Consider the following 16,008-nt stretch of genomic DNA (forward strand, 5'->3'; position numbering starts at 1 on the left):
AACTACTGCATGCAGAGATATTTACATAAGCACATATATTAATATTAATTTAACTTTTAAACGCGTTCAATCACTCTTGATTGATTATTATCTATGATTATGTGTCGTTGGTCCAGAGAACGTTAACAATTTAAGCGACTACGATTGTTATTTAAATAAGATACTAGATCACGCGAAACTTTAACATTGATTATTTTATTTAAATTAATTCAAGGCAATTCTTTGTTAGCTTCCTCTATTTTTAATAATAATAAAAAAAAATACTGAAAAAAAATGGAGGTCACTGACAAAGAATATCCTTTAAGCGAGTATTATTCATGATTTTGCCGCAAATTAAAAATAATAATTCAAATTTTTGATATTATGACAAAAATATTGGTTCTATAAAAATTTTTTCAAACAAAAGTTGTTCAAAATTTAATTTTATAAAAAAAATGTCTCATATGTTGTTTTCTTGGGATCAATAATTTCACCGTAATTTCAAAAGTAAGGTTCATATAATTATCACAAAATAAAATTTGAACCTTTAATTTTGAATCTTAATTGCACGCCTCACGCGTTAAAAAATTCCAAATCGTTGATATGTCCCAATTTAGGTACTAAGTCAATAAAAAAAAATATGTTTTGAAAACTAGAAATATTAAATTATAACGTCAGCGTATTTTTTTATTTATTTTTGTTTAATATATTAACAAATACTGTAGTTGAAAAATTATAAGTACGGCTGTCAGTTAGTCCTCGCGTTTCTTGTCGTCGCCTTTTAGAAAAATATACATTGAGAAAAAAAAAAATTTTGCCCAGAAAAAAATTTCTTGGCTCAAGAATCGTTTAAAATAAATTTTGGTTTTTTGACAAAAGAATATCAATATCTATCATAATAATAAAATATTGGCATTAATTTTGATAGATTAACAAACGAATAGATTCACTTGAATTAAACAAAAAATAATTCGATCAATTCTTGTGACAAGAAAATATATTCTTGAAAATTATATTCTTGAAAATTATCAAGAATATATATTCTTGTGACAAGAAAATTTTCTCAAGAGTAGTACTTTTTTTTTCTCAGTGTACGCCATGAAATGAAATAAATCTTTTTCCTTAAGTTTCCATTCACCCTTATAACGATTCCTATTGTAGGACGTTATCAAACTCGCAATCGTTTAAAAGATATTAATGAAAGTTTATAAAATTTCATACTATTTTTTTTTCTATCTTAATAATTTCTTAAGCAGCATCACGATAGCAATATTAATTACGTAGAGAATCATATTCGATATTGACCGTCGATATAACTGTAGAAAGTAAAAAAAATATATTGTTTTGTATTTTTCCATAGAATGGATGTGTGAGGCGTGCACTTTTGGATTTTCCAAACTTTTTTGAAATCATATAGAAAATATTGGTTTTTTTTTTTTAAATTATAAGAAAATTTTTTTTGCAAAATTAAATTCTTAACAAATTTTGTTTAAATTTTTTTATAGAATCAATATTTTGCCGTAATCTTAAAAATTTGAATGATTTATTTTAAAATTGAGGCAAAAATTTTGGGCCTATTAATGACTTAAGACTGATTGCAATTTGCCGGAGCTAAAGATTTACAGCTGCGTGTAAATTGGGCCCGCCATCACTTTGTAAGCGATTGCTCGTCGAGAAGTTGATCTGCAATCCGCTTGATCTCTTGCCAGGAGTACTGGATGTCTTTGCTCTCGCTGAACCGCGAGCAGACCGCGAAGCGCAGGAAGAAAATGTCAGAGCACTTCGACGGCACCAGATGAATGTTACCGGCACCGTTTATTCTCTTCAGCAAGGTCTCGTTCAGCTCATTGGATCCCTGTTAAATAATAACAATTATTAATAAGTATTTACATTGTTTGAGAGAAGAAAAGAGAAGGTGGCTGTCAACCGTGATAAATCATAAGTGATAATTTAGGCTGCAGTTAAGCGAGATCAAGACACATCCAGATCAAGGCCTAGAGAAGGTATTTCAAGGAGATCAAGATCCATCTCAATGCTTATTGCTGGCATTACCTTGAGCCGGAAGCAAACTAATCCAAGAATCACTTCAGAGGTGATTTCAAAACGCGCGTCTGAAAGTACCAGAGCTTCGAACTCGTGGGCTTGGTCCACGTGCTTGCGGATGAACTTCTGGAGATTCTCCACGCCGTATAGTCGCAGAACGAACCACAACTTCAATGCGCGGAATCTTCTGCCCAGTGGAATTTGCCAGTGCTGAGAAATAAGTTTGGTTGGTTTCATTAAAATTAAATATTACAATTTAAAAAAATTTTTTTTTACATACAATCCTTCAAGAAAATTTTCTAATTAAAAGTATTAATTTTATATTATTTCAAGAAATGTATAATTAAAAAACTCTAGATCAAAATTTATTTAACAATCAATTCAGGGAATTATTTTTAATGTGGAAGTTTAAACCTTAGAATTAATTATGTGGAAGCGAGATAATTAACTATCATGCGCCATCTGTTGAAAATTTTCAATACTAATTTTTTAAGAAATTATATAAAGGCTTGCGGTAAAAGTACCAGTTATTGAGGCTGGCCTAGTGACACTTGCAATTTTATTCTAATTAAAAAATAAAATGTTCTCAAAAACCAATTATCTTAAAATTTATAATTCAAAAATTATATTTATTAATTTATCAGAGTTAATTTGTTTTTTTTTTTTAATTAAAATGAAATTGCAAGTGTTAATAACTAGGCCAGTATCAATAACTGGGTCTTTTACCTTATATTTTGAATAAACTTATAGTAATATTTATTTAAAAATTATATTTAGATACTGGTGATGTTGTTTAAATTTATTTAATTTATTAAAATACATACTCTGTAATCAGGTGCTGACCCTTGCATATCATGTTTCAAGTACAAAGGATCGACGTTGAACGCATTGATTACATTAGTCGGATCTTTTAACCACATTGTAGAACAATCGAAGTTTACCAGCATCCATTTATGCGGGTTGAAATTAAATGAGTCTGTTCGCTCGATTCCTTTCATTAGGTACCGGAACTCAGGACAGATGAATGCAGATCCTTTAATTAAATCATTTTTTTACGTTAAAAATAAAAAATTACGAAAAAAATATTTTTTTTATCGTAAAATTATTTAATAAAAAAAATTTTTTTCCCGGATTTTTCATAACAAAAGTTTAACGTTTTTTTTTTGGAAATATGTTGGACTTACATTGAATTTTATAAATTTTTTTATTTTTGATTATTAAATAAAAAAATTATTATTCATAATTACTTTAATTAAATACTGATAAAAAAAAAATTACCAGCATAAGCAGCATCAACATGTAGCCAAACATTCTCACGATTAGCAACGATACCAAGTTCGTCCAAGTTATCAAATGCACAGCAACAAGTTGTTCCAAGAGTTGCTACGACCTAAAAACAAGTTCAATGATTAAGACATGATTAATCAATTAAATAAAATGTTGGAGCTTTAAATTAGCATATTTATTGTTTATTGTTTATTTAAATAATTGCTTACAAAGTTTAACTTATAAATACAATCTTATAAACATATAATCATATCAGTCTTATTTAACATAGCATTTGGTGCGTCATTCTTTTAACATATAATATCTTCAAATATAAAATATAAATAAAAAGTTTTATAGTAAATTATAAGTTAAATATCCGCAAAATACAGAGTAAATAGTCAAGAATAGAATAGATTCTGGAATAATAATCATTCATTCATACAAAAGGCTCTTACACAGAAAAAAGTGAACTGTAAAATTCACTCGGATTCCGGTAAATTTTTGGTAACATACTGTAACGTCCACGTTTTCAAAAATTATAAAAATAAATACTTATTTGTCCCCGGCTCGAAATTTGCTCGCCGGAGTCCAGGGTCATAAACGGGGATTACATTATCAATAACAAAATATAAACAAAACACTTCATTTTAAATAAATCAAAGAAAAAGGAAAACCTCTTTATTGGCCTGATCATGTTAATAAACGATGTAAACAAATTAAACAATATAAACAATATATTAGAACACTCTTTTCACAGATATTCGCGGTTCAAAATCGCGAACTAACTGTCAAGAGCTGGTTCCCCGCTTCCCCAGGAGACTAGCCGTCACCCCTGGGCCTAAACCTCTACCCCGAGAGCGAATGGAGAGTGTCCTCTTCGCCCCCACCTACACGGCTTATGATCACCTACCGTACCTCTGCTGAAGGCTTCGGCACGGGGAGAAGCACTTTCATCCGGTCGGTTCATGATACTTACCTGGGCCTTGGTCAGACTCCAGGTAGAGTATCATCCTCTGGAATTACTTGGTGAAGAGTATTCGCCCGAGTAATTCTCCCGAGAAAGAACTGCTTGCTTTATCGAGCCAAATTTTGGCGTTTATCATTTTTCCCCCAACTCTCTTGTAACGAACTAGCCCTCGAACTAGCATTCAAAAATAATTATTTATTATTTTAGTCGTAATTTCCTTCATTTTCTATCCATTCGTTTCGCCAAATTCTAAGTTTTTATTTTCGAAACTCAATTCTTTATTATTTTAATCGTAATTTCCTTCATTCTCTATCCATTCGTTTCGTCAAATTCACAATTCTTTATTATTTTAATCGCAATTTCTTTCATTATATATCCATTCGTTGATTTTCCATACTAAATTGTCCTCGGGACTTATAAAATCTTCGCTTACCTAAATTATTTCTTACAAAATAATAATCGTCATTTCTTTCATTTTATATCCATTCATCGCTTTCCCATACTAAATCTTGTTCGGAACTTAGAATAATTTTCCCAGTCTTTTAATTTCTTTTACAATTAATTCGCTCGGCTTCGTAATAATTTCTCACACGCTTAATTTCTTAATTTTAATCATACCTTCAGTAACAATAATATAAAATTATTAACTAAATAAATACAATAATTAAATAATAATCGCCGCACTAATAACAATAATTGTTTCTATTAATTTTTAAGTAATTAATAAAAAATAAACTAAAAATACTCAAATACAAAAGTAAAATTTGGGTCATAATACCATAAGATCCGGCCATTATATCTGCGACACTGTGTTGGTTTACTGTCGAATAAACACACACAAAATCCATGATAAAAGGGCACAGCACGGTAAAAAGCTTATGTGTTGGCGTATTTTCAGATAAACACAAACAAATCGCGGAAAATCACGGATATAGTGACGTAGAACCATGGACTATAAATTGAAACGGCAATTTTATAGTTTCAAATAGTAAAAGCGGACATCGGAATGGCAAAAATATAATTATGACAGAACTTAATGTAGAAAGTGTAAAAGCCACAATTTATAATTTAATAACGAAAATAAGTGATTAGTAGCTGTCACTATGGTAAATAACGACTCTTTCATCTTAAAAAATTACAATTTCAAACAGTAAAAATTGGTTCTGTTTACTGTTTGAAACTATAAAAATTGCCGTTTCAATATATAGTCCATACTATGAGGAGAAGGAAAACTCAGATGAGAAGAAAGGGGTCTCACTCTGGGAGAACTTAACATTTGAAACAGTAAAAATTCTACTCTTAAAATATATATTTTACCAGTCCAAGCAAGTCAATAATTATAGTTTGATTTTTAGCGTTGCGTTTAAAATTTACTATTTCATTTTGTAAAGATTAACAATGCTTGTATTAGAAATTTAGTAACTGTAATTTATACTTTTTACATATCATGCGATCATTTTTAGGTACGAAATAATAAATATCAAAGTCAAAATTTTAATTATTATACTTTTAACATTTTAGACATTCCCATAGCGAATATTACTGTTTAAAATAGTATTTTTACTCCATGTAAAGAATAAATTGTAGCATTTAAATGATAAATATTACAAAGTGATTATTAAAATTACGATTTTACTGTTTGAAATAGTAACTTTTGGTAGTTGATCATTACTTATTATAAATCGAATATTATTTATTACAGTTTACTTTTTTCGTGCAATTTCATAGCTCGTGTTATAAATAAATAAATGCTTTTGGCTCTCGTGTAATCCAAATCACTAAAGAGCCTAGTAATGCTACTAGCTTCTTCATTATCAGGTACAAGCAGGGGAGTTAAATAGTAATTTCTTTATGACTTATACATAGGGCAACGTAGAAGAATATGGGAGAGATTTTCGGGTTCATTACAGTTACAGATAGTGCAGTTTTGGTCTGGGTATAAGCGTGTGTGATTTTTTTATGGCTAAATTTAAACATGTGATAGTAAGACAGCCGAGCTTGTGCAATTATTCTTGAGATATACAGTGGGCATAGCAGAAGGTAATTAGCGGTAGTAGAGTCTGGATATCTTGGAATAAAAAATTTAACACGAGTGTATGTTGTTAATTTTTTTCGGTCACAGTTTATCAGATGGTCTGAGTAGGTTTTCAATAGCTTTAAATTAGCATATAATTAAAACCAAATGAAAAACTTACATAAAATGGTATAAGACCCTTTTCTTGATCCTGAATAATGGCTTCAGCGAGAGTATTTCCTCGTAAGCTGGATTTTGAGTCTACATCCAGTTGATGGAACTGTACACCGCCGAGTAATCCTGCACGTTCCACGGAACTGTGAGCTTGACCTATAAAAATAGTAATTTATTAAAAAATTAAATTTTTTTTCAATTAAAAAAAAATTTATTGAAAAAATTTTTGATGATCAAGTATTTTTAAAAGTGAAGAATAAAAATAAACTGTTAAAAATTCCGCAAGCATTTGCTCTTAAGTGTTTAAAATTGGACATATTGATATTGACGGTCAGTGATTTAACAATTTTAAAAAGTTTGATGGAGGGCACAGTAGCCGGCTACCGGAGTGATGGATATAACTAGAGTGGTTATTACGCGTTACTATGGCGACTAAGTGCTGGATGATGAAGTACTTTCCCATACCACTCGCTCTCGCTTCGATGTGTATTATTTTTTCCCTCACCATTGACATCGACTTTTGTTAAATTGAGAGTAAGAAGTCGAGTAGAAAAATTTCGAAAATTTTAAGGGATTATTTATTAATTAGGGGAAGAAGAAAGAAGCTTACGTGAACAATAGGCAACAAGTTTTCCTACAATCTCGTTGTCAGTCCACTCGGGATGCTCCTGTTTGACCTGTCGGATTTTTGCCTTGGCACCCTAAAGGGCTACTAAAGTGGCTTCGCTGGCGGTCCCTTGATCACGCCTCCGCCTTTGCCACCACTGCATGCGAGGAACTCTTTCGGGAGGTCTAGCATTTTTCCAAGCCAATCTAACATTACCACTTCTAGCTCTGTGCATGCTGGACTTGCGATCTAAGTATTTTATTTTTTATTATTTTTTTATTCTAATTTTATTATACACGGAAAGAACAAGATTACACTGGATAACATTCTAGATTATACTCAGTGACATCTGTAGTGAAAAAAAATTTCAAATAGTAGCTAGTATAATTCCTAAATTGTAAACAGCGCCTCGCGCGCAGGCACTAAAAAGGAAATCGCGGAGAGATCACTGGGTATAATCCAACATTCTACTTAGTATAATCCAAATTCTACAGGATACAATCTCGGATTATATCCAGTGGAATTTTACGGGGTATAATCTGAAATTTTACCGGGATAAATGGGAAATTACAATTAATATAATCCCGATATCACTCAGTATAATCTGGATTATACTAGTTACTGTCTGAAATTTCTTTTCACTACAAATGTCACTGAGTATAATTTGGAATGTTATGCAGTGTAATCGTGTTTTTTCCGTGTAAATTTATCATTTTAATTTTTTAAATAAATAAATTTATTTTAAAAAATAAATTTTTTAAATAAGAAAATTTATTTAAAAAATAAATTTTTCTAAATAAATAAATTTATTTAAAAAATTCACTTGCATTTCAGTGTTTTTGGTAATTATTTATAAGTGGGGTCAACTTATGTTGAATTTTTTTTTTTTTGATCAAATTGATCAATTTTTTAACTAATTGTTTTTATCTATTTAAAAAATATATATATATATATATATATATATTAGGGTGGCGCAAAAAAACCGACTATTTTTTTTTTTTTAGTCTCGAGTGAAAAAATGTTAGTTTTTGATGTTTTGAGAGCTCTCTCCAAAGGACAGCTTAAAAAAAATTTTTTAAGATGTCGCTCCAAATTTTTTTAAATTTCAAAAATCATCAAAACTCGAATTTTTTTTTTTTTATTTTTTTTCTTGTTACGGTATGATTATATAGACTAAAAAAAATAAGTTTCTGAAAATTTCAGTACAAAATTTGAATTTTGAAAGGTCGCTCATAATTTTTTTCAATTTATTAGTGCATTAGTTTAGATTTTTCGAGCGACCTTTTACTATTCAAATTAAAATTCCATGCATTTTTTTTTATTTAGTACAATAATCGATAAAAATACATCACGAGATGAACTAAAAATCAAGCACAACATAGAAAATATAATTTTTTTTAATTTAATAATTTTATTTAATCAACTGCCAGGCGTGGTTCGAATCCCAAGCTGGTCTTAGAAACCTGCTTGGTTGAGATTTGACCTTGCCGCGTAGGTTAAGATTTTTCAAATCAAAAGATCCCAACGTACCACTCCCAACACTTAAAGTCGGCGATATGACTAATTAAAGAAAAAAAAAATTATGAGCGACCTTCAAAATTTAAATTTTGAACTGAAACTTTCAGAAACTTATTTTTTTTTTGGTCTATAAAATTATACCGTAATGAGAAAAAAAATTTAAAAAAAAAAATTCAACTTTTGACGATTTTTGAAATTTTAAAAAATTTGGAGTGACCTCTTAAAATTTTTTTTTAAGCTGACCTTTGGTGAGGGCTCTGAAAACATTAAAAACTAACATTTTTTCACTCGAGACTTAAAAAAAAAAAATAGTCGGTTTTTTTGCGCCACCTTAATATATATATCAAAAACATCATAAAAAAAAAGATAAAGTAGAAATTTTATCCAAAAATATGAGATCCAAAATTTTTTCCAACTTTTAAAGGCAAAAAAGCTATCGAAATTTTTATTTTTTTCTATCACGACATTTTTTATCATAAATGCACCGTAAAAACAAGCAGAACAAAAAAAATTAAAAAATGTTAATTTTTCACTTAGTTATGGCCCAAAATAGGATTGACCCTACTTGTAAATAATTATCGTATTTTTTTTTCTATTCTAAGATTCTATTAATTATTTTAATAATAAATTGACAGTTTTTTTTAAATATTGAAGAAAGAAGAATATAAATAATGTCTATTTAAAAAATGAAAAAATAAAAATATTTACCCAAGTAAAACCGATGCAAGCGATAGCGCCACTTAGCATATCAGCAACAATAGAAGGATACGATTGTGCTGTTGGGAAATAAGCATGGAACCTTGGACTATGCCAATGAGTTACCTATAAAAACAAGGTTGTTGGTTTAACACGTGTTTCTACACCATAAATTAAATAATAAAAAGGTTTTAAGTCTGTAATTTTATGGAATGTAATAGGAATAAGCAATTAAGATGTTACCCCGGGCATTATTACTCTCTCGATGTCGTTCATTACTTCTTCCCACTTGTCCGGAGTCTGTGGTGCACTTGCTGGAAGCAAAGGCTGTATGTAGCCCGGTTTTACCGTAGGTAGCACTGGCCTAGAAAAGGTAATTATTACAAAATCATTTTTAATGATTTATATATATTATTTTTAATTATTTAGGATTTATATGGAATTGAGTATGATTAATTAATTATAATTACCGGTCGCGGATGTTTTCCAAGTAGTTGGTGATGAATTCTGCCATTTCTTTGGCGAAATCTTTGAAACTGTCGGGATCCATTATTAATTTCTGTAAATGGGAATTTATTTATTTTATTTTTTAGCAATAATAATAATTTAATTTTTAGAAATTGCTTTAATTTAAATAAATAAATTATACTGAAATTAATAGACATTATATAATTTTGATAATTTTTTTAACAAATAAATTACTGTAAAAAAAATTTTTTTTTACTTAGAAATTTTAAAAGATTATAAACGCGATTTTGAAAAAATAATCATTATTATTAAGAGAATAAGCAAAATTTTGTGACCGATGTATTTATGTGATAAAATGGGTTTTTATGGTTAAATTTGGTATCGTTGGAAAAGTCTCGATTTGAATTTGTACCTTTTCAAAGTTTCATATCATTCTCACCAATAGTAAATTTATAATGATAAATATTTAGGCTGCATTCGAAAATTCCCTATCTCTAGGCACATAATTAAGAAATGACCATGGATCTCGTGAACTATTGACATTTTTAAAGATATAAGCTCATTCTGATGTTACACTCATCAAGACCTTTCATTTGAGTACCCACATCAATTTTTCATATATTTTATATATTTATATATATGAATATATGAATATATGAAAAATATAAAAAAATACATGTGGGTACTCAAATGAAAGCTCTTGATGAGTGTAACGTCGGGATGAGCTTATATCTTCGAAAACGTAAAACTTAAGAAATTACAGTGCAATTTAACAAATATCTTGTGAACTATTGACATTTTTAAAGATATAAGTTCACCCCGAAAATACACTCATCAAGACCTTTCATTTGAGTACCCACATCAATTTTTCATATATTTTATATATTTATCTATATGAATATATGAATATATGAAAAATATATAAAAATACATGTGGGTACCAAATGAAAGCTCTTGATGAGTGTAACGTCGGGATGAGCTTATATCTTCGAAAACGTAAAATTTAAGAAATTACAGTGCAATTTAACAAATATCTTGTGAACTATTGACATTTTTAAAGATATAAGCTCACCCCGAAAATACACTCATCGAGACCTTTCATTTGAGTATTCACATCAATTTTTCATATATTTATATATATGAATATTAGGGTGATTAAAAAAAAAGAATATTTTTTTTTTTCGTTTGGTACTCTGAAAAATAGGTTCCTAGACACCTCTAAGAAAGCCTCTCCAAGCATGAGTTCTTAATTGTAACGGGAAGGTCCTCCTTCTTACAGTTTTCTATTTTTTCTTATTATCAGATAGAAAAATTTATATCTCGCTTCCAACTACTTGAAAAAATATCTTGTTCCTTAGATTTTGTAGGAAATTGAATGCTCTACAAAAAAGGTCTCTTACGATTTTTTCGTAAACCCAACCGTTTAAAAGATATTAACGGTTAAAGTTTGATTATTTTTGGGAAAATTTTTTATTTCTTATGAATTTTATAACTCAATGAAAAAAAATCATTATGAATGATGAAACTCATAGTTTTGTAGGAAATTTACTGCTCTATAAAAATGGTCTCTTATGATTTTTCGATCAAGTTGAGCGTTTACGAGATATTCATCGTCAAACATCAATGCATATCAATTTTTCTAGTTTTTGATCAATAATTCGAAAAATTTCAATTTATTCTCTGAGTTTCAAGGAAATTTAGACAAATTTGAGTTTCTATAAATAGAAATATATTATGAACTATTTTTTTAATTAGTTTTTTTAGTCTTGGGCATGTTTGATTACATTAAAACAAAAAATTAGTGCATTTTTTTAAATATATAATTCAATTTAGTGTGTTTCACATGTGTTTCACTTTTTTATCGAAGAATTTATTTATTTAATTATCAACTGCCATATAATTTTCAATATTTTCAACATAACGGTACACTTTTACTGTAAATAATTTCCTCTATTGCAGTTTGGGTATTTTTTTCGATGTTCTTTGATAACTTGCAATAAGTATTGGAATTGATCTTCATTTTTTGTCAAGCATTGATTATACTCACTAACTAATGCAACAGCTCGTTCTGCTGAATCATTAACAACTTTCAATTGGTTAAAGTATTCTTTATTTTCAATGTAACTGTCATTAGTAGGCCACGATTCAATATCTTTATCAAGGAAGTCATATGGTAAATCAAAGATTTTAAAGAGATTTAAAGACTTTTTAGAAACAAAGTCACTCAGACTTTTTTGCGTTAATGAATTCAAATCGTTTTTATCAATTATAAAGTTTTAGCTTTAGAATCTGTACCGTTACGAGTATTAGCAGCTCCAACAATATTTTTTACTTCCAATGAAACGGTATCGTCAAATAATGATAAAATGGCAAGTTCATCACTTAAATACCATAAATGCAAAAATCATTTTTTCACAAGTTGCTGAAGAAATCAATGAATTGATATTTTTGTACTCGAATAAATTTTTCAAAAAATTCAAAACAAAAATCCCCTCGAACGAAAATTTTATGTATATTTTGTGAAAACAATTTAAAAACGCACTGAACAAATTTCATAATAATAAATGACAACGCGATTAAGATTTTAAATTATTAAAGATAAAATTAAAAAAATATTATTAGAATAAAAACTTTCAAATGAATTTTTGAACAGAAAACATCTATAGGAGTTGCTTTTATAATAAAACTCAAATTTGTCTAAATTTCCTTGAAACTCAGAGAATAAATTGAAATTTTTCGAATTATTGATCAAAAACTAGAAAAATTGATATGCATTGATGTTTGACGATGAATATCTCGTAAACGCTCAACTTGATCGAAAAATCATGAGACCATTTTTATAGAGCAGTAAATTTCCTACAAAACTATGAGTTTCATCATTCATAATGATTTTTTCATTGAGTTATAAAATTCATAAGAAATAAAAATTTTCCAAATACTAATCATACTTTAACCGTTATTATCTCTTAAACGGTTAGGTTTACGAAAAATCGTAAAAGACCTTTTTTGTAGAGCATTCAATTTCCTACAAAATCTAAGGAACAAGATATTTTTTCAAGTAGTTGGAAGCGAGATATAAATTTTTCTATCTGATAATAAGAAAAAATAAAAAACTGTAAGAAGGAGGACTTTCCCGTTACAATTAAGAACTCATGCTTGGAGAGGCTTTCTTAGAGGTGTCTAGGAACCTATTTTTCAGAGTACCAAACGAAAAAAAAAATATTCTTTTTTTTTGAATCACCCTAATGAATATATGAAAAATATATAAAAATGCATGTGGGTACTCAAATGAAAACTCTTGATGAGTGTAACATCAGAATGAGCTTATATTTTTAAAAACGTCAATAGTTAAGAAAGTACAGTGCAATTTAACAAAAGTCATTATTAAATAAAGCAAAATTTTATCTATTTATAGTTCACAAGTCACGGCAGTCATATAATGACTGTAAGGTTGCTAGTTTAGATAATAAAATTATTTTAATTTAAATAAATAAATTAATAAACATTTGAGAAGTTAAAAAATTTTTTTTAATAAATAAATTACTGTAAAATTTTTTTTTTAATTTCATGTACAGAAATTTTAAAAAATTCTAAGTGCAATTTTTTAAAAATATTTTTTTAACTGTAATTAATTTTTCTAAAAGAAAAAAAACCGTCAGCTGTCAGCTGAATTCAGTATTATATATATAAATATTTAATGAATAAAAGATAAATGAAAAGTGATATATTGTCTGAGGATTAAATTACCCTTAATAGACTGAAGGTCGATATCCCAATAGAAGGAATTTAATGTAAAGTATAATAAATATATAACACGATCTGATAATATTTATTTATTTACTGTTAAATAATAACAACATTTATATTAACTTGAAAAAGTTTACGGTCTTATATAAATGACCATGACTCGCATACGCAGGTATAACTATTACCGTACATTCTATTTCATTTTCACTCTATTTAATATAAAAATAAAAGTTGTAAAATAAGTATCTGGAAACCTCCTCGACGTCAAAGAGCCGGTTATTTAAACTTGGGATTCCCTTTGAAGAAACTAAATACAAAAGAATTTCAAGTGTTTCCTCAACTCTGACCATCAACTCTTGATGATCAATTAACTTTTTTACCGTGACAAGTGTTAAGTAATGGTTACGAAAAAGATCTCGGGAATTTCTTGTTCTCGGTAAACATTTTTCGTAAAGCACCTAGTACAATTAAAATTATTTTTTATTTATTTTTTCTTACGAGTAATTGATAATTAAACATTTTATTTATGTATTTAGCGCGATAAATTATTATGCTAAAGAGTAATTAATTATATAATAATAATCAATGAACCGATAAATTTAACTTTCACGTTTGTTAATAGTTTATTTTGTGTTTACATTCACTTTTTAAAATTGCTTAATAATTTATCATTGTACCTTGACACTATTATAGTTATAAAAATTTATAAATTTTATTATTTTTATTTATTATTTATTGCAATTAATTGCTTAGTTAATTTATCAATTAATAGTAAGATGATAAGAAATTAATGCAAATAAAATTAGCGGACATCTGACAATTTTTATAATTTTTTTCATTGAAAAAATTATTGCAAAAAAATTAGAAGCAATTTTTAAAAAATATTCTTTTAGTTCTAATTTAATCAATCAAAAAAATTTTTACGTCTGCTGATTTTAGTATCACAAAAATTCTTGAGCGTTACCTTGTATTAAAGAAGAGTTATAAAGAGATGACAAACTACACAGTAAAATTTAAGTAAAATTAATAATTAAATAAACACTTTTTACAGATACTACCGATTTGGAGAATAGCAAACGAATGGCGTGAAGCTCTAACGCCGTCAGGCTTTTATTTAAAGCCCCACTCTCCTAGATCCGTCTCTTCCGTTTCACGGATGGACCAGCCAATCGCGTGCTCCATACTTATACTTGTCTGTCACTAGGACTATCAATCGGGCTTATCAATATCAATAAAATAGGATAATGAATAATGAATAAGGAATTAGGAATAACCAACTTATACTATTAGTCATTTTTTAGGGAGAAATCACGGGAGTAATAAAATAAATATTCAGGCTTCTTATATTTTTCCTCAGCTTCTAGTTTTATCTTTATTTATGAGTCTTGACAATTTTTTTTTATAATTAATCAACAGTGAAAAGTAATTATAAGTTATCTTCTTATGATGATTTCTTTTTTAATTTTTTTTCTTCGGTTTTAGAGTATGGATTTTTTTTATTATACTAATTATTAGTTATTATTTTTAAAAAACTTAACATTAAAATTAAAAAATTTTTTTTTTATTACTGTTCAATTTTTTAAAAAATAATTTAATATTTAAAATAAAATTTTTATAGTAATTTTTAATAAATAAATAAATAAAACAAATAAATAAATGAGTTATTTTTATTGTAATAATTTAAATAATAATAATTAATAATTATATTTTAAACATTAGAATTTTGTTTTAATTTATACTGCTCTATATTTCTTCTTATTAATTTTTTTCATTTATGTTGTGAGTTATAAAAAAAATTATTTTATATTTTATTCATTATTTATTATAATAATTAATTTTTATTTTCTTTATTATAAAAAATTTTTTTATTATAAAAATATAAAAAAAAAATTAATAATAACAATAAAATTATTATATTAAATTAATGAAAAAACTTGCTAGACATTTTTCTTTAATAAATATTGCAAAATATCAAGCAATACATAACTTAATGATTACATGATCAATAATTAATTAATTGAGACTTAGTTTAAAATACATGATCCATATGTATGACCTATAACATATTATAATAACTTCTTATTTTATCCCTTAAAATTTTTTATAAAAAAATAAAGAAATTTTTATAAAAAGAGTATTTCTTCACATTGATTTTTAATCAAACAAAGTTTTAATTTGATGATTAAAAACTTTAAATAGATGACTTGAATATAATTAATAAGTTAAAATCTAAAATATATAATAAGAATGAGTAATAAAAAATCAATGAACAGTTAATCAAATCAGTCGATAATAACCTGAAGAAAAGTAAAAGTTATCAATTATAATTCTTATTACTAATTTGAGCATAAAGGATTTAAATGAACGTTATCGATACAAGGGAAGACAAATTGAAGCGTAATTGTATTATAAACTTGACGAAGAGATTCTGAGTTTGATTTAAATCGAGTTAACTCGCTGCCTTGGACTACTTAAAGAAAAAGCTGTGAAAATAGACCCAAGTATAAAATATTAAATTAACATTAG

At 27.4% G+C, this 16,008-nt stretch overlaps 1 protein-coding gene across 1 annotated transcript; it reads right to left on the minus strand.

Moving 5' to 3' along the window:
• Nucleotides 1–1,500: 1,500 nt before the first annotated feature.
• LOC123273230 (aromatic-L-amino-acid decarboxylase-like) lies at nt 1,501–14,572 on the minus strand. Its single transcript, XM_044740575.1, is given in 11 exon segments — nt 1,501–1,834; nt 2,032–2,232; nt 2,847–3,055; nt 3,301–3,412; nt 6,454–6,602; nt 7,057–7,188; nt 7,191–7,302; nt 9,280–9,393; nt 9,511–9,631; nt 9,738–9,826; nt 14,447–14,572. Coding segments are annotated over 10 exon segments (1,437 nt in total). The 5' UTR covers nt 9,818–9,826; nt 14,447–14,572; the 3' UTR covers nt 1,501–1,627.
• Between the last annotated feature and the right edge of the window lie 1,436 nt (nt 14,573–16,008).

Source organism: Cotesia glomerata, linkage group LG10 (assembly GCF_020080835.1).
Source record: "Cotesia glomerata isolate CgM1 linkage group LG10, MPM_Cglom_v2.3, whole genome shotgun sequence".
Lineage (NCBI taxonomy): Eukaryota > Metazoa > Arthropoda > Insecta > Hymenoptera > Braconidae > Cotesia > Cotesia glomerata.